The sequence below is a fragment of the Oncorhynchus clarkii genome, chromosome 33, assembly GCF_045791955.1.
Source record: "Oncorhynchus clarkii lewisi isolate Uvic-CL-2024 chromosome 33, UVic_Ocla_1.0, whole genome shotgun sequence".
NCBI classification, from domain to species: domain Eukaryota; kingdom Metazoa; phylum Chordata; class Actinopteri; order Salmoniformes; family Salmonidae; genus Oncorhynchus; species Oncorhynchus clarkii.
Genome location: NC_092179.1, coordinates 38833214 through 38847542, shown reverse-complemented (window position 1 = coordinate 38847542; position 14329 = coordinate 38833214). Strand labels below are relative to the sequence as shown.

At 44.7% G+C, this 14329-nt stretch overlaps 2 protein-coding genes across 4 annotated transcripts in view; both read left to right on the top strand.

Annotated features, from left to right (window-relative positions):
* The window catches only part of LOC139392856 (nuclear pore complex protein Nup107-like), a 32704-nt gene extending 26732 nt beyond the window's left edge, over window positions 1–5972 (top strand). The window contains exons 22-26 of the mRNA XM_071141167.1: window positions 1803–1963; window positions 2841–2966; window positions 4686–4799; window positions 5111–5278; window positions 5732–5972. Coding sequence (XP_070997268.1) covers window positions 1803–1963; window positions 2841–2966; window positions 4686–4799; window positions 5111–5278; window positions 5732–5839 — 677 coding nt within the window. The 3' untranslated portion in view covers window positions 5840–5972. The remainder of the gene's footprint in view (window positions 1–1802; window positions 1964–2840; window positions 2967–4685; window positions 4800–5110; window positions 5279–5731) is intronic.
* A 191-nt stretch (window positions 5973–6163) lies between these two features.
* LOC139392862 (solute carrier family 35 member E3-like) lies at window positions 6164–12254 on the top strand. 3 transcript variants are annotated; one of them, XR_011629739.1, is made up of 6 exons: window positions 6164–6937; window positions 8802–8912; window positions 9537–9695; window positions 11081–11163; window positions 11460–11846; window positions 11889–12254. XR_011629739.1 is itself a non-coding variant. In XM_071141175.1 (5 exons), exons 1-5 carry the CDS (start codon window positions 6536–6538, stop codon window positions 11644–11646), a joined length of 942 nt encoding a protein of 313 aa, XP_070997276.1. In that variant the 5' UTR covers window positions 6195–6535; the 3' UTR covers window positions 11647–12254. The 3 variants fall into 3 exon arrangements, 1 of the variants encoding a protein (XP_070997276.1); XR_011629740.1 differs by having other exon boundaries at window positions 6198–6937; window positions 11460–11825; XM_071141175.1 differs by having other exon boundaries at window positions 6195–6937; window positions 11460–12254.
* Window positions 12255–14329: the final 2075 nt, after the last annotated feature.

Sequence of the window (14329 nt, the reverse complement as noted above, 5' to 3'; positions counted from 1 at the left end):
AACACATCAACCATGTTGTTGATCCATTGTTCTCTCATACTACTAACACATCAACCATGTTGTTGATCTATTGTTCTCTCATACTACTAACACATCAACCATGTTGTTGATCCATTGTTCTCCTCATACTACTAACACATCAACCATGTTGTTGATCTATTGTTCTCCTCATACTACTAACACATCAACCATGTTGTTGATCTATTGTTCTCTCATACTACTAACACATCAACCATGTTGTTGATCTATTGTTCTCTCATACTACTAACACATCAACCATGTTGTTGATCTATTGTTCTCCTCATACTACTAACACATCCCCACATCAACCATGTTGTTGATCCATTGTTCTCTCATACTACTAACACATCCCCACATCAACCATGTTGTTGATCCATTGTTCTCTCATACTACTAACACATCAACCATGTTGTTGATCTATTGTTCTCTCATACTACTAACACATCAACCATGTTGTTGATCTATTGTTCTCCTCATACTACTAACACATCAACCATGTTGTTGATCCATTGTTCTCTCATACTACTAACACATCAACCATGTTGTTGATCCATTGTTCTCTCATACTACTAACACATCAACCATGTTGTTGATCCATTGTTCTCTCATACTACTAACACATCAACCATGTTGTTGATCTACTGTTCTCTCATACTACTAACACATCAACCATGTTGTTGATCCATTGTTCTCCTCATACTACTAACACATCAACCATGTTGTTGATCCATTGTTCTCTCATACTACTAACACATCAACCATGTTGTTGATCCATTGTTCTCTCATACTACTAACACATCAACCATGTTGTTGATCCATTGTTCTCTCATACTACTAACACATCAACCATGTTGTTGATCCATTGTTCTCTCATACTACTAACACATCAACCATGTTGTTGATCTACTGTTCTCTCATACTACTAACACATCAACCATGTTGTTGATCCATTGTTCTCCTCATACTACTAACACATCAACCATGTTGTTGATCCATTGTTCTCTCATACTACTAACACATCAACCATGTTGTTGATCCATTGTTCTCCTCATACTACTAACACATCAACCATGTTGTTGATCTATTGTTCTCTCATACTACTAACACATCAACCATGTTGTTGATCTATTGTTCTCCTCATACTACTAACACATCAACCATGTTGTTGATCCATTGTTCTCTCATACTACTAACACATCAACCATGTTGTTGATCCATTGTTCTCTCATACTACTAACACATCAACCATGTTGTTGATCCATTGTTCTCTCATACTACTAACACATCAACCATGTTGTTGATCCATTGTTCTCTCATACTACTAACACATCAACCATGTTGTTGATCTATTGTTCTCTCATACTACTAACACATCAACCATGTTGTTGATCCATTGTTCTCTCATACTACTAACACATCAACCATGTTGTTGATCCATTGTTCTCTCATACTACTAACACATCAACCATGTTGTTGATCTACTGTTCTCTCATACTACTAACACATCAACCATGTTGTTGATCCATTGTTCTCCTCATACTACTAACACATCAACCATGTTGTTGATCCATTGTTCTCTCATACTACTAACACATCAACCATGTTGTTGATCCATTGTTCTCCTCATACTACTAACACATCAACCATGTTGTTGATCTATTGTTCTCTCATACTACTAACACATCAACCATGTTGTTGATCTATTGTTCTCTCATACTACTAACACATCAACCATGTTGTTGATCTATTGTTCTCTCTCTCCTCTCTGTCATCTCCTCCAGCCTGTAAGAAACACCAGGCAGCTAAGGTGGTGTTCGGTAAGGTCCCCGAGGACTCCATGAGGGAGATCTACCGCCAGTGGGAGGAGCTAGGCCTGGACACGCCCCTTCCCGCGGAGGATGAGAACGCCATCAGGGAACACCTGTGTGTCCGTGCTTACCTGGTGAGGGGGGGGGGGGACAAGCTCTCGCAGCGCTGTGATTGGCTCGACTGTTTATTACCTGGTGAGGGGGGGGACAAGCTCTCGCAGCGCTGTGATTGGCTCGACTGTTTATTGCCTGGTGAGGGGGGGGGGACAAGCTCTCGCAGCGCTGTGATTGGCTCGACTGTTTATTACCTGGTGAGGGGGGGGACAAGCTCTCGCAGCGCTGTGATTGGCTCGACTGTTTATTGCCTGGTGAGGGGGGGGGGACAAGCTCTCGCAGCGCTGTGATTGGCTCGACTGTTTATTACCTGGTGAGGGGGGGGACAAGCTCTCGCAGCGCTGTGATTGGCTCGACTGTTTATTACCTGGTGAGGGGGGACAAGCTCTCGCAGCGCTGTGATTGGCTCGACTGTTTATTGCCTGGTGAGGGGGGGACAAGCTCTCGCAGCGCTGTGATTGGCTCGACTGTTTATTACCTGGTGAGGGGGGGGGGACAAGCTCTCGCAGCGCTGTGATTGGCTCGACTGTTTATTACCTGGTGAGGGGGGGGACAAGCTCTCGCAGCGCTGTGATTGGCTCGACTGTTTATTACCTGGTGAGGGGGGGGACAAGCTCTCGCAGCGCTGTGATTGGCTCGACTGTTTATTACCTGGTGAGGGGGGGGACAAGCTCTGGCAGCGCTGTGATTGGCTTGACTGTTTATTACCTGGTGAGGGGGGGGACAAGCTCTCGCAGCGCTGTGATTGGCTCGACTGTTTATTACCTGGTGAGGGGGGGGACAAGCTCTCGCAGCGCTGTGATTGGCTCGACTGTTTTATTGACTGTTTTTAGAGAGGTCTCCTGTAGTTGTTATAAGTGGTGTGTGTGTGTCTCTCTCTCTCTCTTCCCTCCCCAGGAAGCTCATGAGGCGTTTAATGAGTGGTTCCATCACATGAACTCCCCCCCTCAGAAGCCCAGCCTGCCGGCTCAGGCCAAGTTCACTGAGAAGGTGGCCTACGAGATGAAGGAGAACGAATACCAGGTACCCAATACACCCTATATAGTGCACTATAGGTTTACCCAATACACCCTATTCCCTATATAGTACACTATAGGGTTACCCAATACACCCTATATAGTACACTATAGGGTTACTCAATACACCCTATTCCATATATAGTGCACTATAGGGTTACTCAATACACACTATATAGTACACTATAGGGTTACCCAATACACTATAGGGTTACCCAATACACCCTATTCCCTATATAGTGCACTACAGGGTTACCCAATATTCCCTATTCCCTATATAGTGCACTATAAGGTTACTCAATACTCCCTATTCCCTATATAGTACACTATAGGGTTACCCAATACTCCCTATTCCCTATATAGTACACTACAGGGTTACCCAATACTCCCTATTCCCTATATAGTACACTACAGGGTTACCCAATACACCCTATTCCCTATATAGTACACTATAGGGTTACCCAATACACCCTATTCCCTATATAGTGCACTATAGGGTTACTCAATACTCCCTATTCCCTCCCTATATAGTACACTACAGGGCTACCCAATACTCCCTATTCCCAATATAGTGCACTACAGGGCTACCCAATACTCCCTATTCCCTATATAGTACACTACAGGGTTACCCAATACTCCCTATTCCCTATATAGTACACTACAGGGTTACCCAATACACCCTATTCCCTATATAGTACACTATAGGGTTACCCAATACACCCTATTCCCTATATAGTACACTATAGGGTTACCCAATACACCCTATTCCCTATATAGTGCACTATAGGGTTACTCAATACTCCCTATTCCCTATATAGTACACTACAGGGCTACCCAATACTCCCTATTCCCAATATAGTGCACTACAGGGCTACCCAATACTCCCTATGTAGTACACTATAGGGTTACCCAATACACCCTATTCCCTATATAGTGCACCTGCCGGGGCGGCAGGGTAGCCTAGTGGTTAGAGTGTTGGACTAGTAACCGAAAGGTTGCAAGTTCAAATCCCCGAGCTGACAAGGTACAAATCTGTTGTTCTGCCCCTGAACAAGGCAGTTAACCCACTGTTCCTAGACCAGTTAACCCACTGTTCCTAGACCAGTTAACCCACTGTTCCCAGGCCGTCATTGAAAATAAGAATTTGTTCTTAACTGACTTTCCTAGTTAAATAAAGGTCAAAATAAAAATAATTACCCAATACACCCTATTCCCTATATAGTGCACTATAGGGTTACTCAATACTCCCTATTCCCTATATAGTGCACTATAGGGTTACTCAATACTCCCTATTCCCTATATAGTACACTACAGGGTTACCCAATACACCCTATTCCCTATATAGTGCACTATAGGGTTACTCAATACTCCCTATTCCCTATATAGTACACTACAGGGTTACCCAATACACCCTATTCCCTATATAGTGAACTATAGGGTTACCCAATACACCCTATTCCCTATATAGTGAACTATAGGGTTACCCAATACACCCTATTCCCTATATAGTGAACTATAGGGACATGGTTAAAACTAGTGCACTCTATAGGAGGCCCCGTTCAAATTGAGTTTACTATGTAGGGTATCGGGTACCAGGTATACAGTACACTCTGATCCTAGATCAGTCTCTGGGTGAACTGGTGAGGAGTTTAATTTGTTTTAGTGTAGCTGTTCCTGGATCAGATGAAGAACTCTAAAAAGGTGTGACCTTCTTCTCCTCCCGTAGCTGGAACATGACAGCTGGACCGGCCGTCTGGGGGCTCTGACTGAAGACGTGAAGGAGAGAATCTACAACGTCCTGCTGTTTGTGGACGGGGGCTGGATGGTCGACGTCAGAGAGGTCTGTATATCTGACTATTAATGGTGGTATGAGGGGCTCAGCGCTAGGTTAGCATGTCAGCCTGTATTTAGAGCTCTCTGTCTTCAGTACTACGGTGTTATTTCTAGGTACAGGTTACATCTACCACTGAATGGTCGACGTCAGAGAGGTCTGTCTGTATATCTGACTATTAATGGTGGTAATTTACAGTTGGTGGTATGAGGGGCTCAGCGCTAGGTTAGCATGTCAGCCTGTATTACAGCTCTCTGTCTTCAGTACTACGGTGTTATTTCTAGGTACAGGTTACATCTACCACTGTCGTTCTATTCCAGGATACAGAGGAGGACCCAGAGAGAGGCCACCAGATGGTGCTGCTTCGTAGACTCTGTCTGCCCATGATGTCCTTCCTGTTGCAGACAGTACTGCAGAGAACACAACGCCACCAGGAGAGTCTCAGACTGGCTGATATCATCGCCTCAGACCAACACCGCCTCTACGAGGTCAGTACTGTAGTTTAGAAATGATATTTCCATGGTCTGACCTGGGGTCTGACCTGGGGTCTGGTCTGGGGTCTGGTCTGGGGTCTGGGGTCTGGTCTGGGGTCTGGTCTGACCTGGCCTGAGGGCATCCCTTCTGTCTCCTTTCCTTCATCTGCTACGATCTGCGACTACTTGACTTCAATCAAATGTATTTATAAAGCCCTTCATACATCAGCTGATGTCACAAAGTGCTGTACAGAAACCCCCCAGCCTAAAAACCCCAAACAGCAAGCAATGCAGGTGTAGAAAGCACTTCAACGTTGTAGCTCAACACAATATCAACACTCTCTTACAGTATCTCTCCCTGTCACTGTGTTGCTTGCTTCTCTTTCCCCTAGTCTACTTTCCCATCCACCTCTTCTTTTTTGCTAACTATGTTCTCTCTCTCTCTCTCGGTCTCTCGCTCTCTTTCAGGTGTTCTCCAAGGATGAGCTGAGGAAGTTCCTTCAGAAGATGAGGGAGTCGTCTCTTCTCTTATTGGATAAGGGTCTAGACCCGCTGGGGTACGAGATCCAACCATAAATACACCCCACCCGGACATTATGTTTTGTTTTTTATTTTATTTTTAATATCGTTTTTTGGGGCCAAATTTAAGTAATGGAGTGAATGATTTTCTGCATTTTGTAAACAATAAAAGTGACGTGTCTGAAATATTGTTTGTCTTTGGGCCATGCACAGACAGGATGCATATACCTATCTGAATCTAGAAGAGTATAAAAGGAAGGTTTTGAGACACCACCTTGTCTAGGTCGAGAGGAGATGGTTTAGGTTATCGCCTTCGCGACGTAACAAAGTGTCCATGTGTAGGCGCTGTAGGCCACTGTGACGTGGATATAGTTCTCTTCGCAGAACACGGAAGTAAAGGTCGCATTATGACGTCACTGCTCCCGTTAAGTTTGCAACCAGGTTCTTTTTTTTCCTGTATGATCCACATGCGATGGTATGAAAAGTATGAAAGTCGTACAACGCTAACTGTACATGCAGGACTGAAATACTCTAGAATGTAATGCCACTGTATAGGCTCTGTAATTTTTTACGAAAGGGGATGTATGCCCGATCAGTCGGTAGTGTCGAAGCCTGGAGAGACCCCCGCAACTTTTCCTGATGTGTGGCAGAGGGTAGACATTTTTTTTGGTTTACATTAGCTACCTAGCTTCATACTATACAGTACTACTGAAACCTGTATGTAGATTTTACAGGACAGTTCTCAAGACGACCATGGCTAACCGACTGTCAGACCTTTTCTCGAACAGCCGTCTCGTCATTGGATTATTGGCCAATTTGCTGTCATCGATATGCATCGTTTTCATCAACAAATGGATCTATGTTCACTATGGCTTTCCAAACATGACTCTAACTCTGATTCATTTCGTTGTGACATGGCTTGGACTATGGGCATGCCAGAAGATGGACATATTTGCGCCAAAGAGTCTCCAACCCACCAAAATTATCTGGCTCGCTCTAAGCTTCTGTGGCTTCGTGGCTTTCACCAATCTGTCTTTACAAAACAACACCATCGGTACCTACCAGCTGGCCAAAGCGATGACAACTCCTGTGATCATTGTCATACAGACAATGTACTACAAGAAGACATTCTCCACCAAGATCAAGTTGACTTTGGTAGGTAGGTAGGGGGGGTTGCAATGTACAAATGCTGCCTGCTACAAAGTATCTAGAATTCCATGCAGAATGGCAGATTGGCATTTATTGAGAATTCACTTTTTTTTTTTTTATATAAAATACTTTTCTAATTGTACAAACACAACGGAAGTGTAATTATACACAACCAAGCACACAAGTTTTAGGAAAAATAAACTTTTACAAACAGGTCTTATACATTAAATGATGCATGTCATGTATTGTTTCAGGGCATGTTTTTTTTAATTTTTAACTCATCTTAATGATTGCAAAATAAAAAGATAAAGCTCTCTTTCAAAAAATAAATAAGAAGGTATTGTAGCCTTCAAAAATCAGCATTTTGTGTATAAAGAATTTCAATAATACAATACAATTATTGACCAGGAAGTTTAATTCATTATCATCTTGGAATAAACCAAATGTGACATTGTATGTGAAATTGGCAATATTAATATTATATAACTAGCATGCTAGCAGATATCCATAGACTTCTAGTCATTACACCTACTAGCATGCTAGTAGATATCCATAGACTTCTAGTCATTACACCTACTAGCATGCTAGCAGATATCCATAGACTTCTAGTCATTACACCTACTAGCATGCTAGTAGATATCCATAGACTTCTAGTCATTACACCTACTAGTATGCTAGCAGATATCCATAGACTTCTAGTCATTACACCTACTAGCATGCTAGTAGATATCCATAGACTTCTAGTCATTACACCTACTAGCATGCTAGCAGATATCCATAGACTTCTAGTCATTACACCTACTAGCATGCTAGCAGATATCCATAGACTTCTAGTCATTATGTTATCAACTTCCTTCAAACTGCATGCATTAGACACACATATGGTGTCCACTAGTTCAGCTGACTCTGGGGAAGTAGATGATAAATCCTGAAGTACCCCTTTCAAACCAGGGCTCCCGAGTGGCACAGTGGTCTAAGGTACTGCATCTCAGTGCAAGAGGCATCACTACAGTCCCTGGTTCGAATCCTGTGTTCCTGTGTGTCTGTATCACATCCGGCCTTGATTGAGAGTTCCATAGGGTGGCGCACAATTGGCCCAGCGTCATCCAGGTTTGGCCGGGTTAGGCCGTCATTGTAAATAAGAATTTGTTCTTAACTGACTTGCCTAGTTAAATAAAGGTTAAATAAATAAAAAACCTAATCCTAACTTTTTAAATGTATTTTTATGGTTATAGTAACACTATTTACCTGCTGTGTTCCTGTGTGTCTGTCTACTAGGTATCCATAACGTTAGGTGATGTGTGTTCCTGTGTGTCTGTCTACTAGGTACCCATAACGCTAGGTGATGTGTGTTCCTGTGTGTCTGTCTACTAGGTACCCATAACGTTAGGTGATGTGTGTTCCTGTGTGTCTGTCTATTAGGTGCCCATAACGTTAGGTGATGTGTGTCTGTCTACTAGGTACCCATAGCGTTAGGGGATGTGTGTCTGTCTACTAGGTGCCCATAACGTTAGGTGATGTGTGTCTGTCTACTAGGTGCCCATAACGTTAGGTGATGTGTGTTCCTGTGTGTCTGTCTACTAGGTACCCATAACGTTAGGTGATGTGTGTTCCTGTGTGTCTGTCTACTAGGTGCCCATAACGTTAGGTGATGTGTGTCTGTCTACTAGGTACCCATATCGTTCGGTGATGTGTGTCTGTCTACTAGGTGCCCATAACGTTAGGTGATGTGTGTCTGTCTACTAGGTGCCCATAACGTTAGGTGATGTGTGTTCCTGTGTGTCTGTCTACTAGGTGCCCATAACGTTAGGTGATGTGTGTCTGTCTACTAGGTACCCATAACGTTAGGTGATGTGTGTCTGTCTACTAGGTGCCCATAACGTTAGGTGTGATCCTCAACTCCTACTATGATGTGAGATTCAACCTCCTGGGGATGGTCTTTGCCACACTAGGAGTGTTCGTCACCTCCCTCTATCAGGTGGTAAGTAGTGATGCTTTGAAGTGCACTTGGACTTAGTGAACACTACAGTCTATGGGTGAACTGGCTGTCTTCCAAATGGCACCCTATTCCCTATGAGTCCTGGTCAAAAGTAGTGCACTTGAAAGGGAATATGGTGCTAGTTGGGATGCGGACAGACTAGAACACGTAAGTGGACTTTCTTGTCTTATTCATACCTTCTATTATCAAGGTGTATTGTACTATTATCTCAGGCCTCATAATTGATTGATGATACATCTCTCTCCCTCTCTCTCATCCCCCCCTCCCCCCCACATCCCTCCCTCTCCCCCCCTCCCTCTCTCCCTCTCCCCCCCTCCCTCTCTCCCTCTCTCCCCCTCTCCCCCCCCCCACATCCCTCCCTCTCCCCCCACCCCCCCCCCTCTCTCTCTCTCTCTCTCTCTCTCTCTCTCTCTCTCTCTCTCTCTCTCTCTCTCTCTCTCTCTCTCTCCTCCTCCACCACCTCTCCTTCCCCTCCTCTTCTCCCCTTCCCCTCCCTCTCCTCCCCCCCCTCTTCCTCCCCTTCCTCTCCTCTCCTCCTCCCTCCCCCTCCTCCTCCTCCCCCCCCCCCCCACCTCCCTCTCTCCCCCCCACCTCCCTCTATCTCAGTGGGTAGGTGTGAAACAGCATGAGCTCCAGGTTAACTCCATGCAGCTACTCTACTACCAGGCCCCCATGTCCTCTGCCTTCCTCCTCTCCCTCGTGCCCTTCTTCGAACCTCTCTCTGGGGAGGGGGGCATCTTCGGACCCTGGTCCTTCCCAGCACTGGTAAGAGACAGAGAGGGAGGGGGGGGGGGGGAGAGAGACCACCAATCAGATCTCAGCGTTGACTCTGTCACTGAGAGTTATTCTACAGTTTCCTTTCTCTCTCTCTCTGAGTCACACAGGGAAACATACTGTTGGAAGAACTCAGCATTGTGAGTCTGTTCAGAACCCGATGAATGCCATGGCCTTGGTTTGGTTCAGGGATGGTGAAGTTGTTATCCCACTACCTGACCTCATACTGCATGACTGGGGTTAAAGACTTTTAAGACCAGGCCTAAGCAGACGGGCCAAAGAAACAATCAGCTCTTTTGCATGTAAGGTTAGAAGGGGGGGGGGGGACTTTGGGGGAATTCCTGGCTTAGCCTAAATATTCAAATAGTCTTATTTTGTTAATGTAAATTATTTTGAGAGAAAGAGAGAGAGAGGTGTTTCATACTTTCAGTTTGTCTTCAGAATGAGTGAGAGACTACATCCTGTGATGGATTTACTCAGATGAGACGAGTCACTGAAGACACACAAAGCACTAGTCCTCTACGAACATGTCAAAGCATGTTCAGCTCTGTGTGGCCTGTCGTCTGCCCAGCAACCAAACCTGCCTCTCGGTCAACGGAGCTCACTTCAACACCGTTGTTCTGACCCCTAAGGTCTTACAAGCCTCCACTTCCACCCCCTGGAGATAGACTAGTTATAGCAAACAGTGGTAAAATACTGATGTTGCTAATGCTGCTAACATGCTACTGTGCTGTTGTTACCTTCAGAGCATGGTGATGCTAGCATGTTGTATCTCTCCCTTCAGGCCATGGTGATGCTAACATGCTACTGTGCTGCTGTTACCTTCAGACCATGGTGATGCTAACATGCTACTGTGCTGTTGTTACCTTCAGGCCATGGTGATGCTAACATGTTGTATCTCTACCTTCAGACCATGGTGATGCTAACATGCTACTGTGCTGTTGTTACCTTCAGACCATGGTGATGCTAACATGTTGTATCTCTACCTTCAGGCCATGGTGATGCTAACATGTTGTATATCTCCCTTCAGACCATGGTGATGCTAACATGTTGTATCTCTACCTTCAGACCATGGTGATGCTAACATGTTGTATCTCTCCTTCAGACCATGGTGATGCTAACATGCTACTGTGCTGTTGTTACCTTCAGACCAGGGTGATGCTAACATGTTGTATCTCTCCTTCAGACCATGGTGATGCTAACATGTTGTATCTCTACCTTCAGACCAGGGTGACGCTAACATGTTGTATCTCTCCCTTCAGACCAGGGTGATGCTAACATGTTGTATCTCTCCCTTCAGACCAGGGTGAAGCTAACATGTTGTATCTCTCCCTTCAGAGCATGGTGATGCTAACATGTTGTATCTCTCCCTTCAGGCCATGGTGATGCTATCTGGCCTCATAGCCTTCCTAGTCAACCTGTCAATCTACTGGATCATAGGGAACACCTCTGCTGTCACGTATCCTTTTGTTCTGGCTGGAGGTCAAGGGTCAACCAATAGGACTGTCTCAAAATGTCAATTAATCTGTCCGTCAATTCCTCACATGGTCTCTCTGACTCAAAACTCATTGGAGAATAAGGTCAGAGCGGAGGGACCTTTGACCTTCTCCTCCAATATTGTTGATAAGGAGGCGGAGATATGATATGACAACTAGTATAACTCTGGGGTCAATATTACGAAGGTGTGTATGTGATAAATTACAGATTCACTGTGTGCTCCTTTTTTTATTTGCCCTTAACGGTGAACTCCTACAGCTACAACATGTTTGGCCACTTCAAGTTCTGCATCACCCTGTTGGGGGGCTATGTTCTCTTCCAGGACCCCCTATCTCTAAACCAGGGCCTGGGCATCCTCTGTACCCTCACTGGCATTCTCTCCTACACCCACTTCAAGCTGGCAGAGCAGGAGGAGGGCAAAAGCAAGCTGGTCCAGAGGCCATGATAGGCCCACCGGAGTGCCAATCCATAGAGGCTGCTACTCTCATTGGTTGCTTGACAACTCACTGGTTCCCTAGGACTGTTTGAGGGAAGGGCCATGTTGGAATCATAGAACTAGAGGTTGGAATCATAGAACTAGAGGTTGGAATCATAGAACTAGAGGTTGGAATCATAGAACTAGAGGTTGGAATCATAGAACTAGAGGTTGGAATCATAGAACTAGAGGTTGGAATCATAGAACTAGAGGTTGGAATCATAGAACTAGAATTCTATAGTTGGAATGTGATTGTTGAGTGAAAGGGGAACTGGCCAAACAGTGAGATAAAGGGAGATAGTTCTGGCAGGGAACACTAATGATGACGATGATAATACACTGTTAAAGAAGTGGAATGTATATTGTATTGGAAGATGTGGGAGCTCAGCAAGCCTAGTATTAACATAGTTTTTGCATTACACAAGATGCTGTCTTATATTCCAGTATTTTTGCCGGTACGATTAAAGAGAGGACAACTTGCTCTTAACAATGTCCAAATGCTGAAGATACTTTTGCATTATTGAATGATTCTTATTTTTTTTCATACTGTGATCTTCAATAAATTGTATTTTATTGATCGTTTTTGTCTCATTTAGGAAGCTTGGGGAAGTTACCTGAACCTGCCACAGAACATTGAGAGGCCCATTGACAGCTGTATGAATGGAGGTTAGGTAGGGCTACCACTCATTGTGGTCATAGAGAACAGAAAGGACTCGGGAGGGAGGTGGGGGGAGAGAGGGAGGGAGGTGGGGGGAGAGAGGGAGGGAGGTGGGGGGGAGAGAGGGAGGGAGGTGGGGGGGAGAGTGAGGGAGGTGGGGGGGAGAGAGGGAGGGAGGTGGGGGGGAGAGTGGGGGGGAGAGAGGGAGGGAGGTGGGGGGAGAGAGGGAGGGAGGTGAGGGGGGAGAGGGAGGTGGGGGGGGAGAGGGAGGTGAGGTGTGGGGGAGAGGGAGGTGGAGGGAGGTGAGGTGGGGGGGAGAGAGGGAGGTGAGGTGGGGGGGGGGGAGGGAGGTGGAGGGAGGTGAGGTGGGGGGGAGAGAGGGAGGTGAGGTGGGGGGGGGGATAGTACTGCTCTCAACCTATTTATGTCAAAGGTTGCTGAAGTGAATAATGCACATCTCAAATACTTTCTAATTACAGATTGTTTCATGGAAAAAGGACTAAATCACATTCTTTGTTGAACATTCTGATTGCTGCTGGGACAATCCTGAGAAACGAGTACATACAGATTTTTTATTTATTTCACCTTTATTTCACCTTTATTTAACCAGGTAGGCTAGTTGAGAACAAGGTCTCATTTACAACTGCGACCTGGCCAAGATAAAGCATAGCAATTCGACCCAATACAACAACAACAGAGTTACACATAGGCTTGCCCTTTACAAGTTAGTCAACATGATATCATACAGGGCTTGAATAAGAGTTGGGTCGTTATTCATTAGTGCACACTGTAGCAAAACGTTTTGCAACAGATAATCCAAAACTAAGCGTTTCTTACTGGACAAGTTCAGTTATTCCTTCCCTGTTTCAGTCTGTTTTCTTATGTTTGGCGTCTAGTGAATTACGAACCTGCGATGGGAGTTGGTGTGGGAACGAGACGGATCTAGGTGGGGTACTGTGCTACAAGGTACAGGCAGTTCCCTGGGTCTCAGACAGTGGCCTCAGTGTTCTGCTGTCTGCTCAGCCTCTCTAGGTTCACAGGCCTGCCATTGTGGCTCAGTGTAGTAGTGTGTACACACCCAACCGCCAGAGGCCAACAAAAAACACATGAGCCAAAATAACAAGCACATATCTGTGGTGGCACAGAACTTCAGCCTGCGTCCCAAATGCCACCCTACTCCCTATATAGTGCACTACCTTTGACAAGAGCCCCGTGGGGAAATAGTACCCTAATAGAAAGGGAATAGGATGCCATTTGAGACACGGCTTCCCCTATCAGTGTAAACTGGAACTGAATGGTTACGTGGCTATTTTACAACTCTTCAACGTTAGCCTATCCTGCTCATTTGCAAAGTCGATGAAGCCGGTGAGAGACGTGCCGTGAGGCTGATGAGACGGCATCATGTAACATTATTTAGTATTTATAGAATTATTTCCAGTCGTCAGAGACACATCCACTAAATTTTAATCACAATGTCCATTACTTTACAAAATTCTATCTAATTCATTCGTTGAAGCAAGTGGATAACTTGACTTTACATCGTAAAACTTTAATGACTTTAAAATTTTTAAGACATTCAGGCTAAATCCAAATGTGTGTTTTAAAATGGCCTTTGTCATTCCATTTGTACTAATTTAGAAGTTTATAAAAGGATTAATAACATTTATCGGAGGTTATAAGGCTTCATAACACTTATTGGAGGTTATAAGGCTTAATAACATGCCCTGACATGTTGAGGCTCTGAAAGAACATGTCGTTCTACAAATAACATCTGACTCATTCTTTTAGCCCTTCTAGGAAGGAGAGGGGGAGCCGACTGGAAAAGATGCCACCGATACCAGAGAAGACCAAAAACCTTCTGCTGCTTCAAGGACAAATACAAGTTTTTTAGATGGATTTTGATGCAAAGGGTACTACTATCAACAAATCACAACCATTTAAAATGAATCTTCCACTTTTCATTTTGTCCATCCATTAAACACATTTGTGAATGAT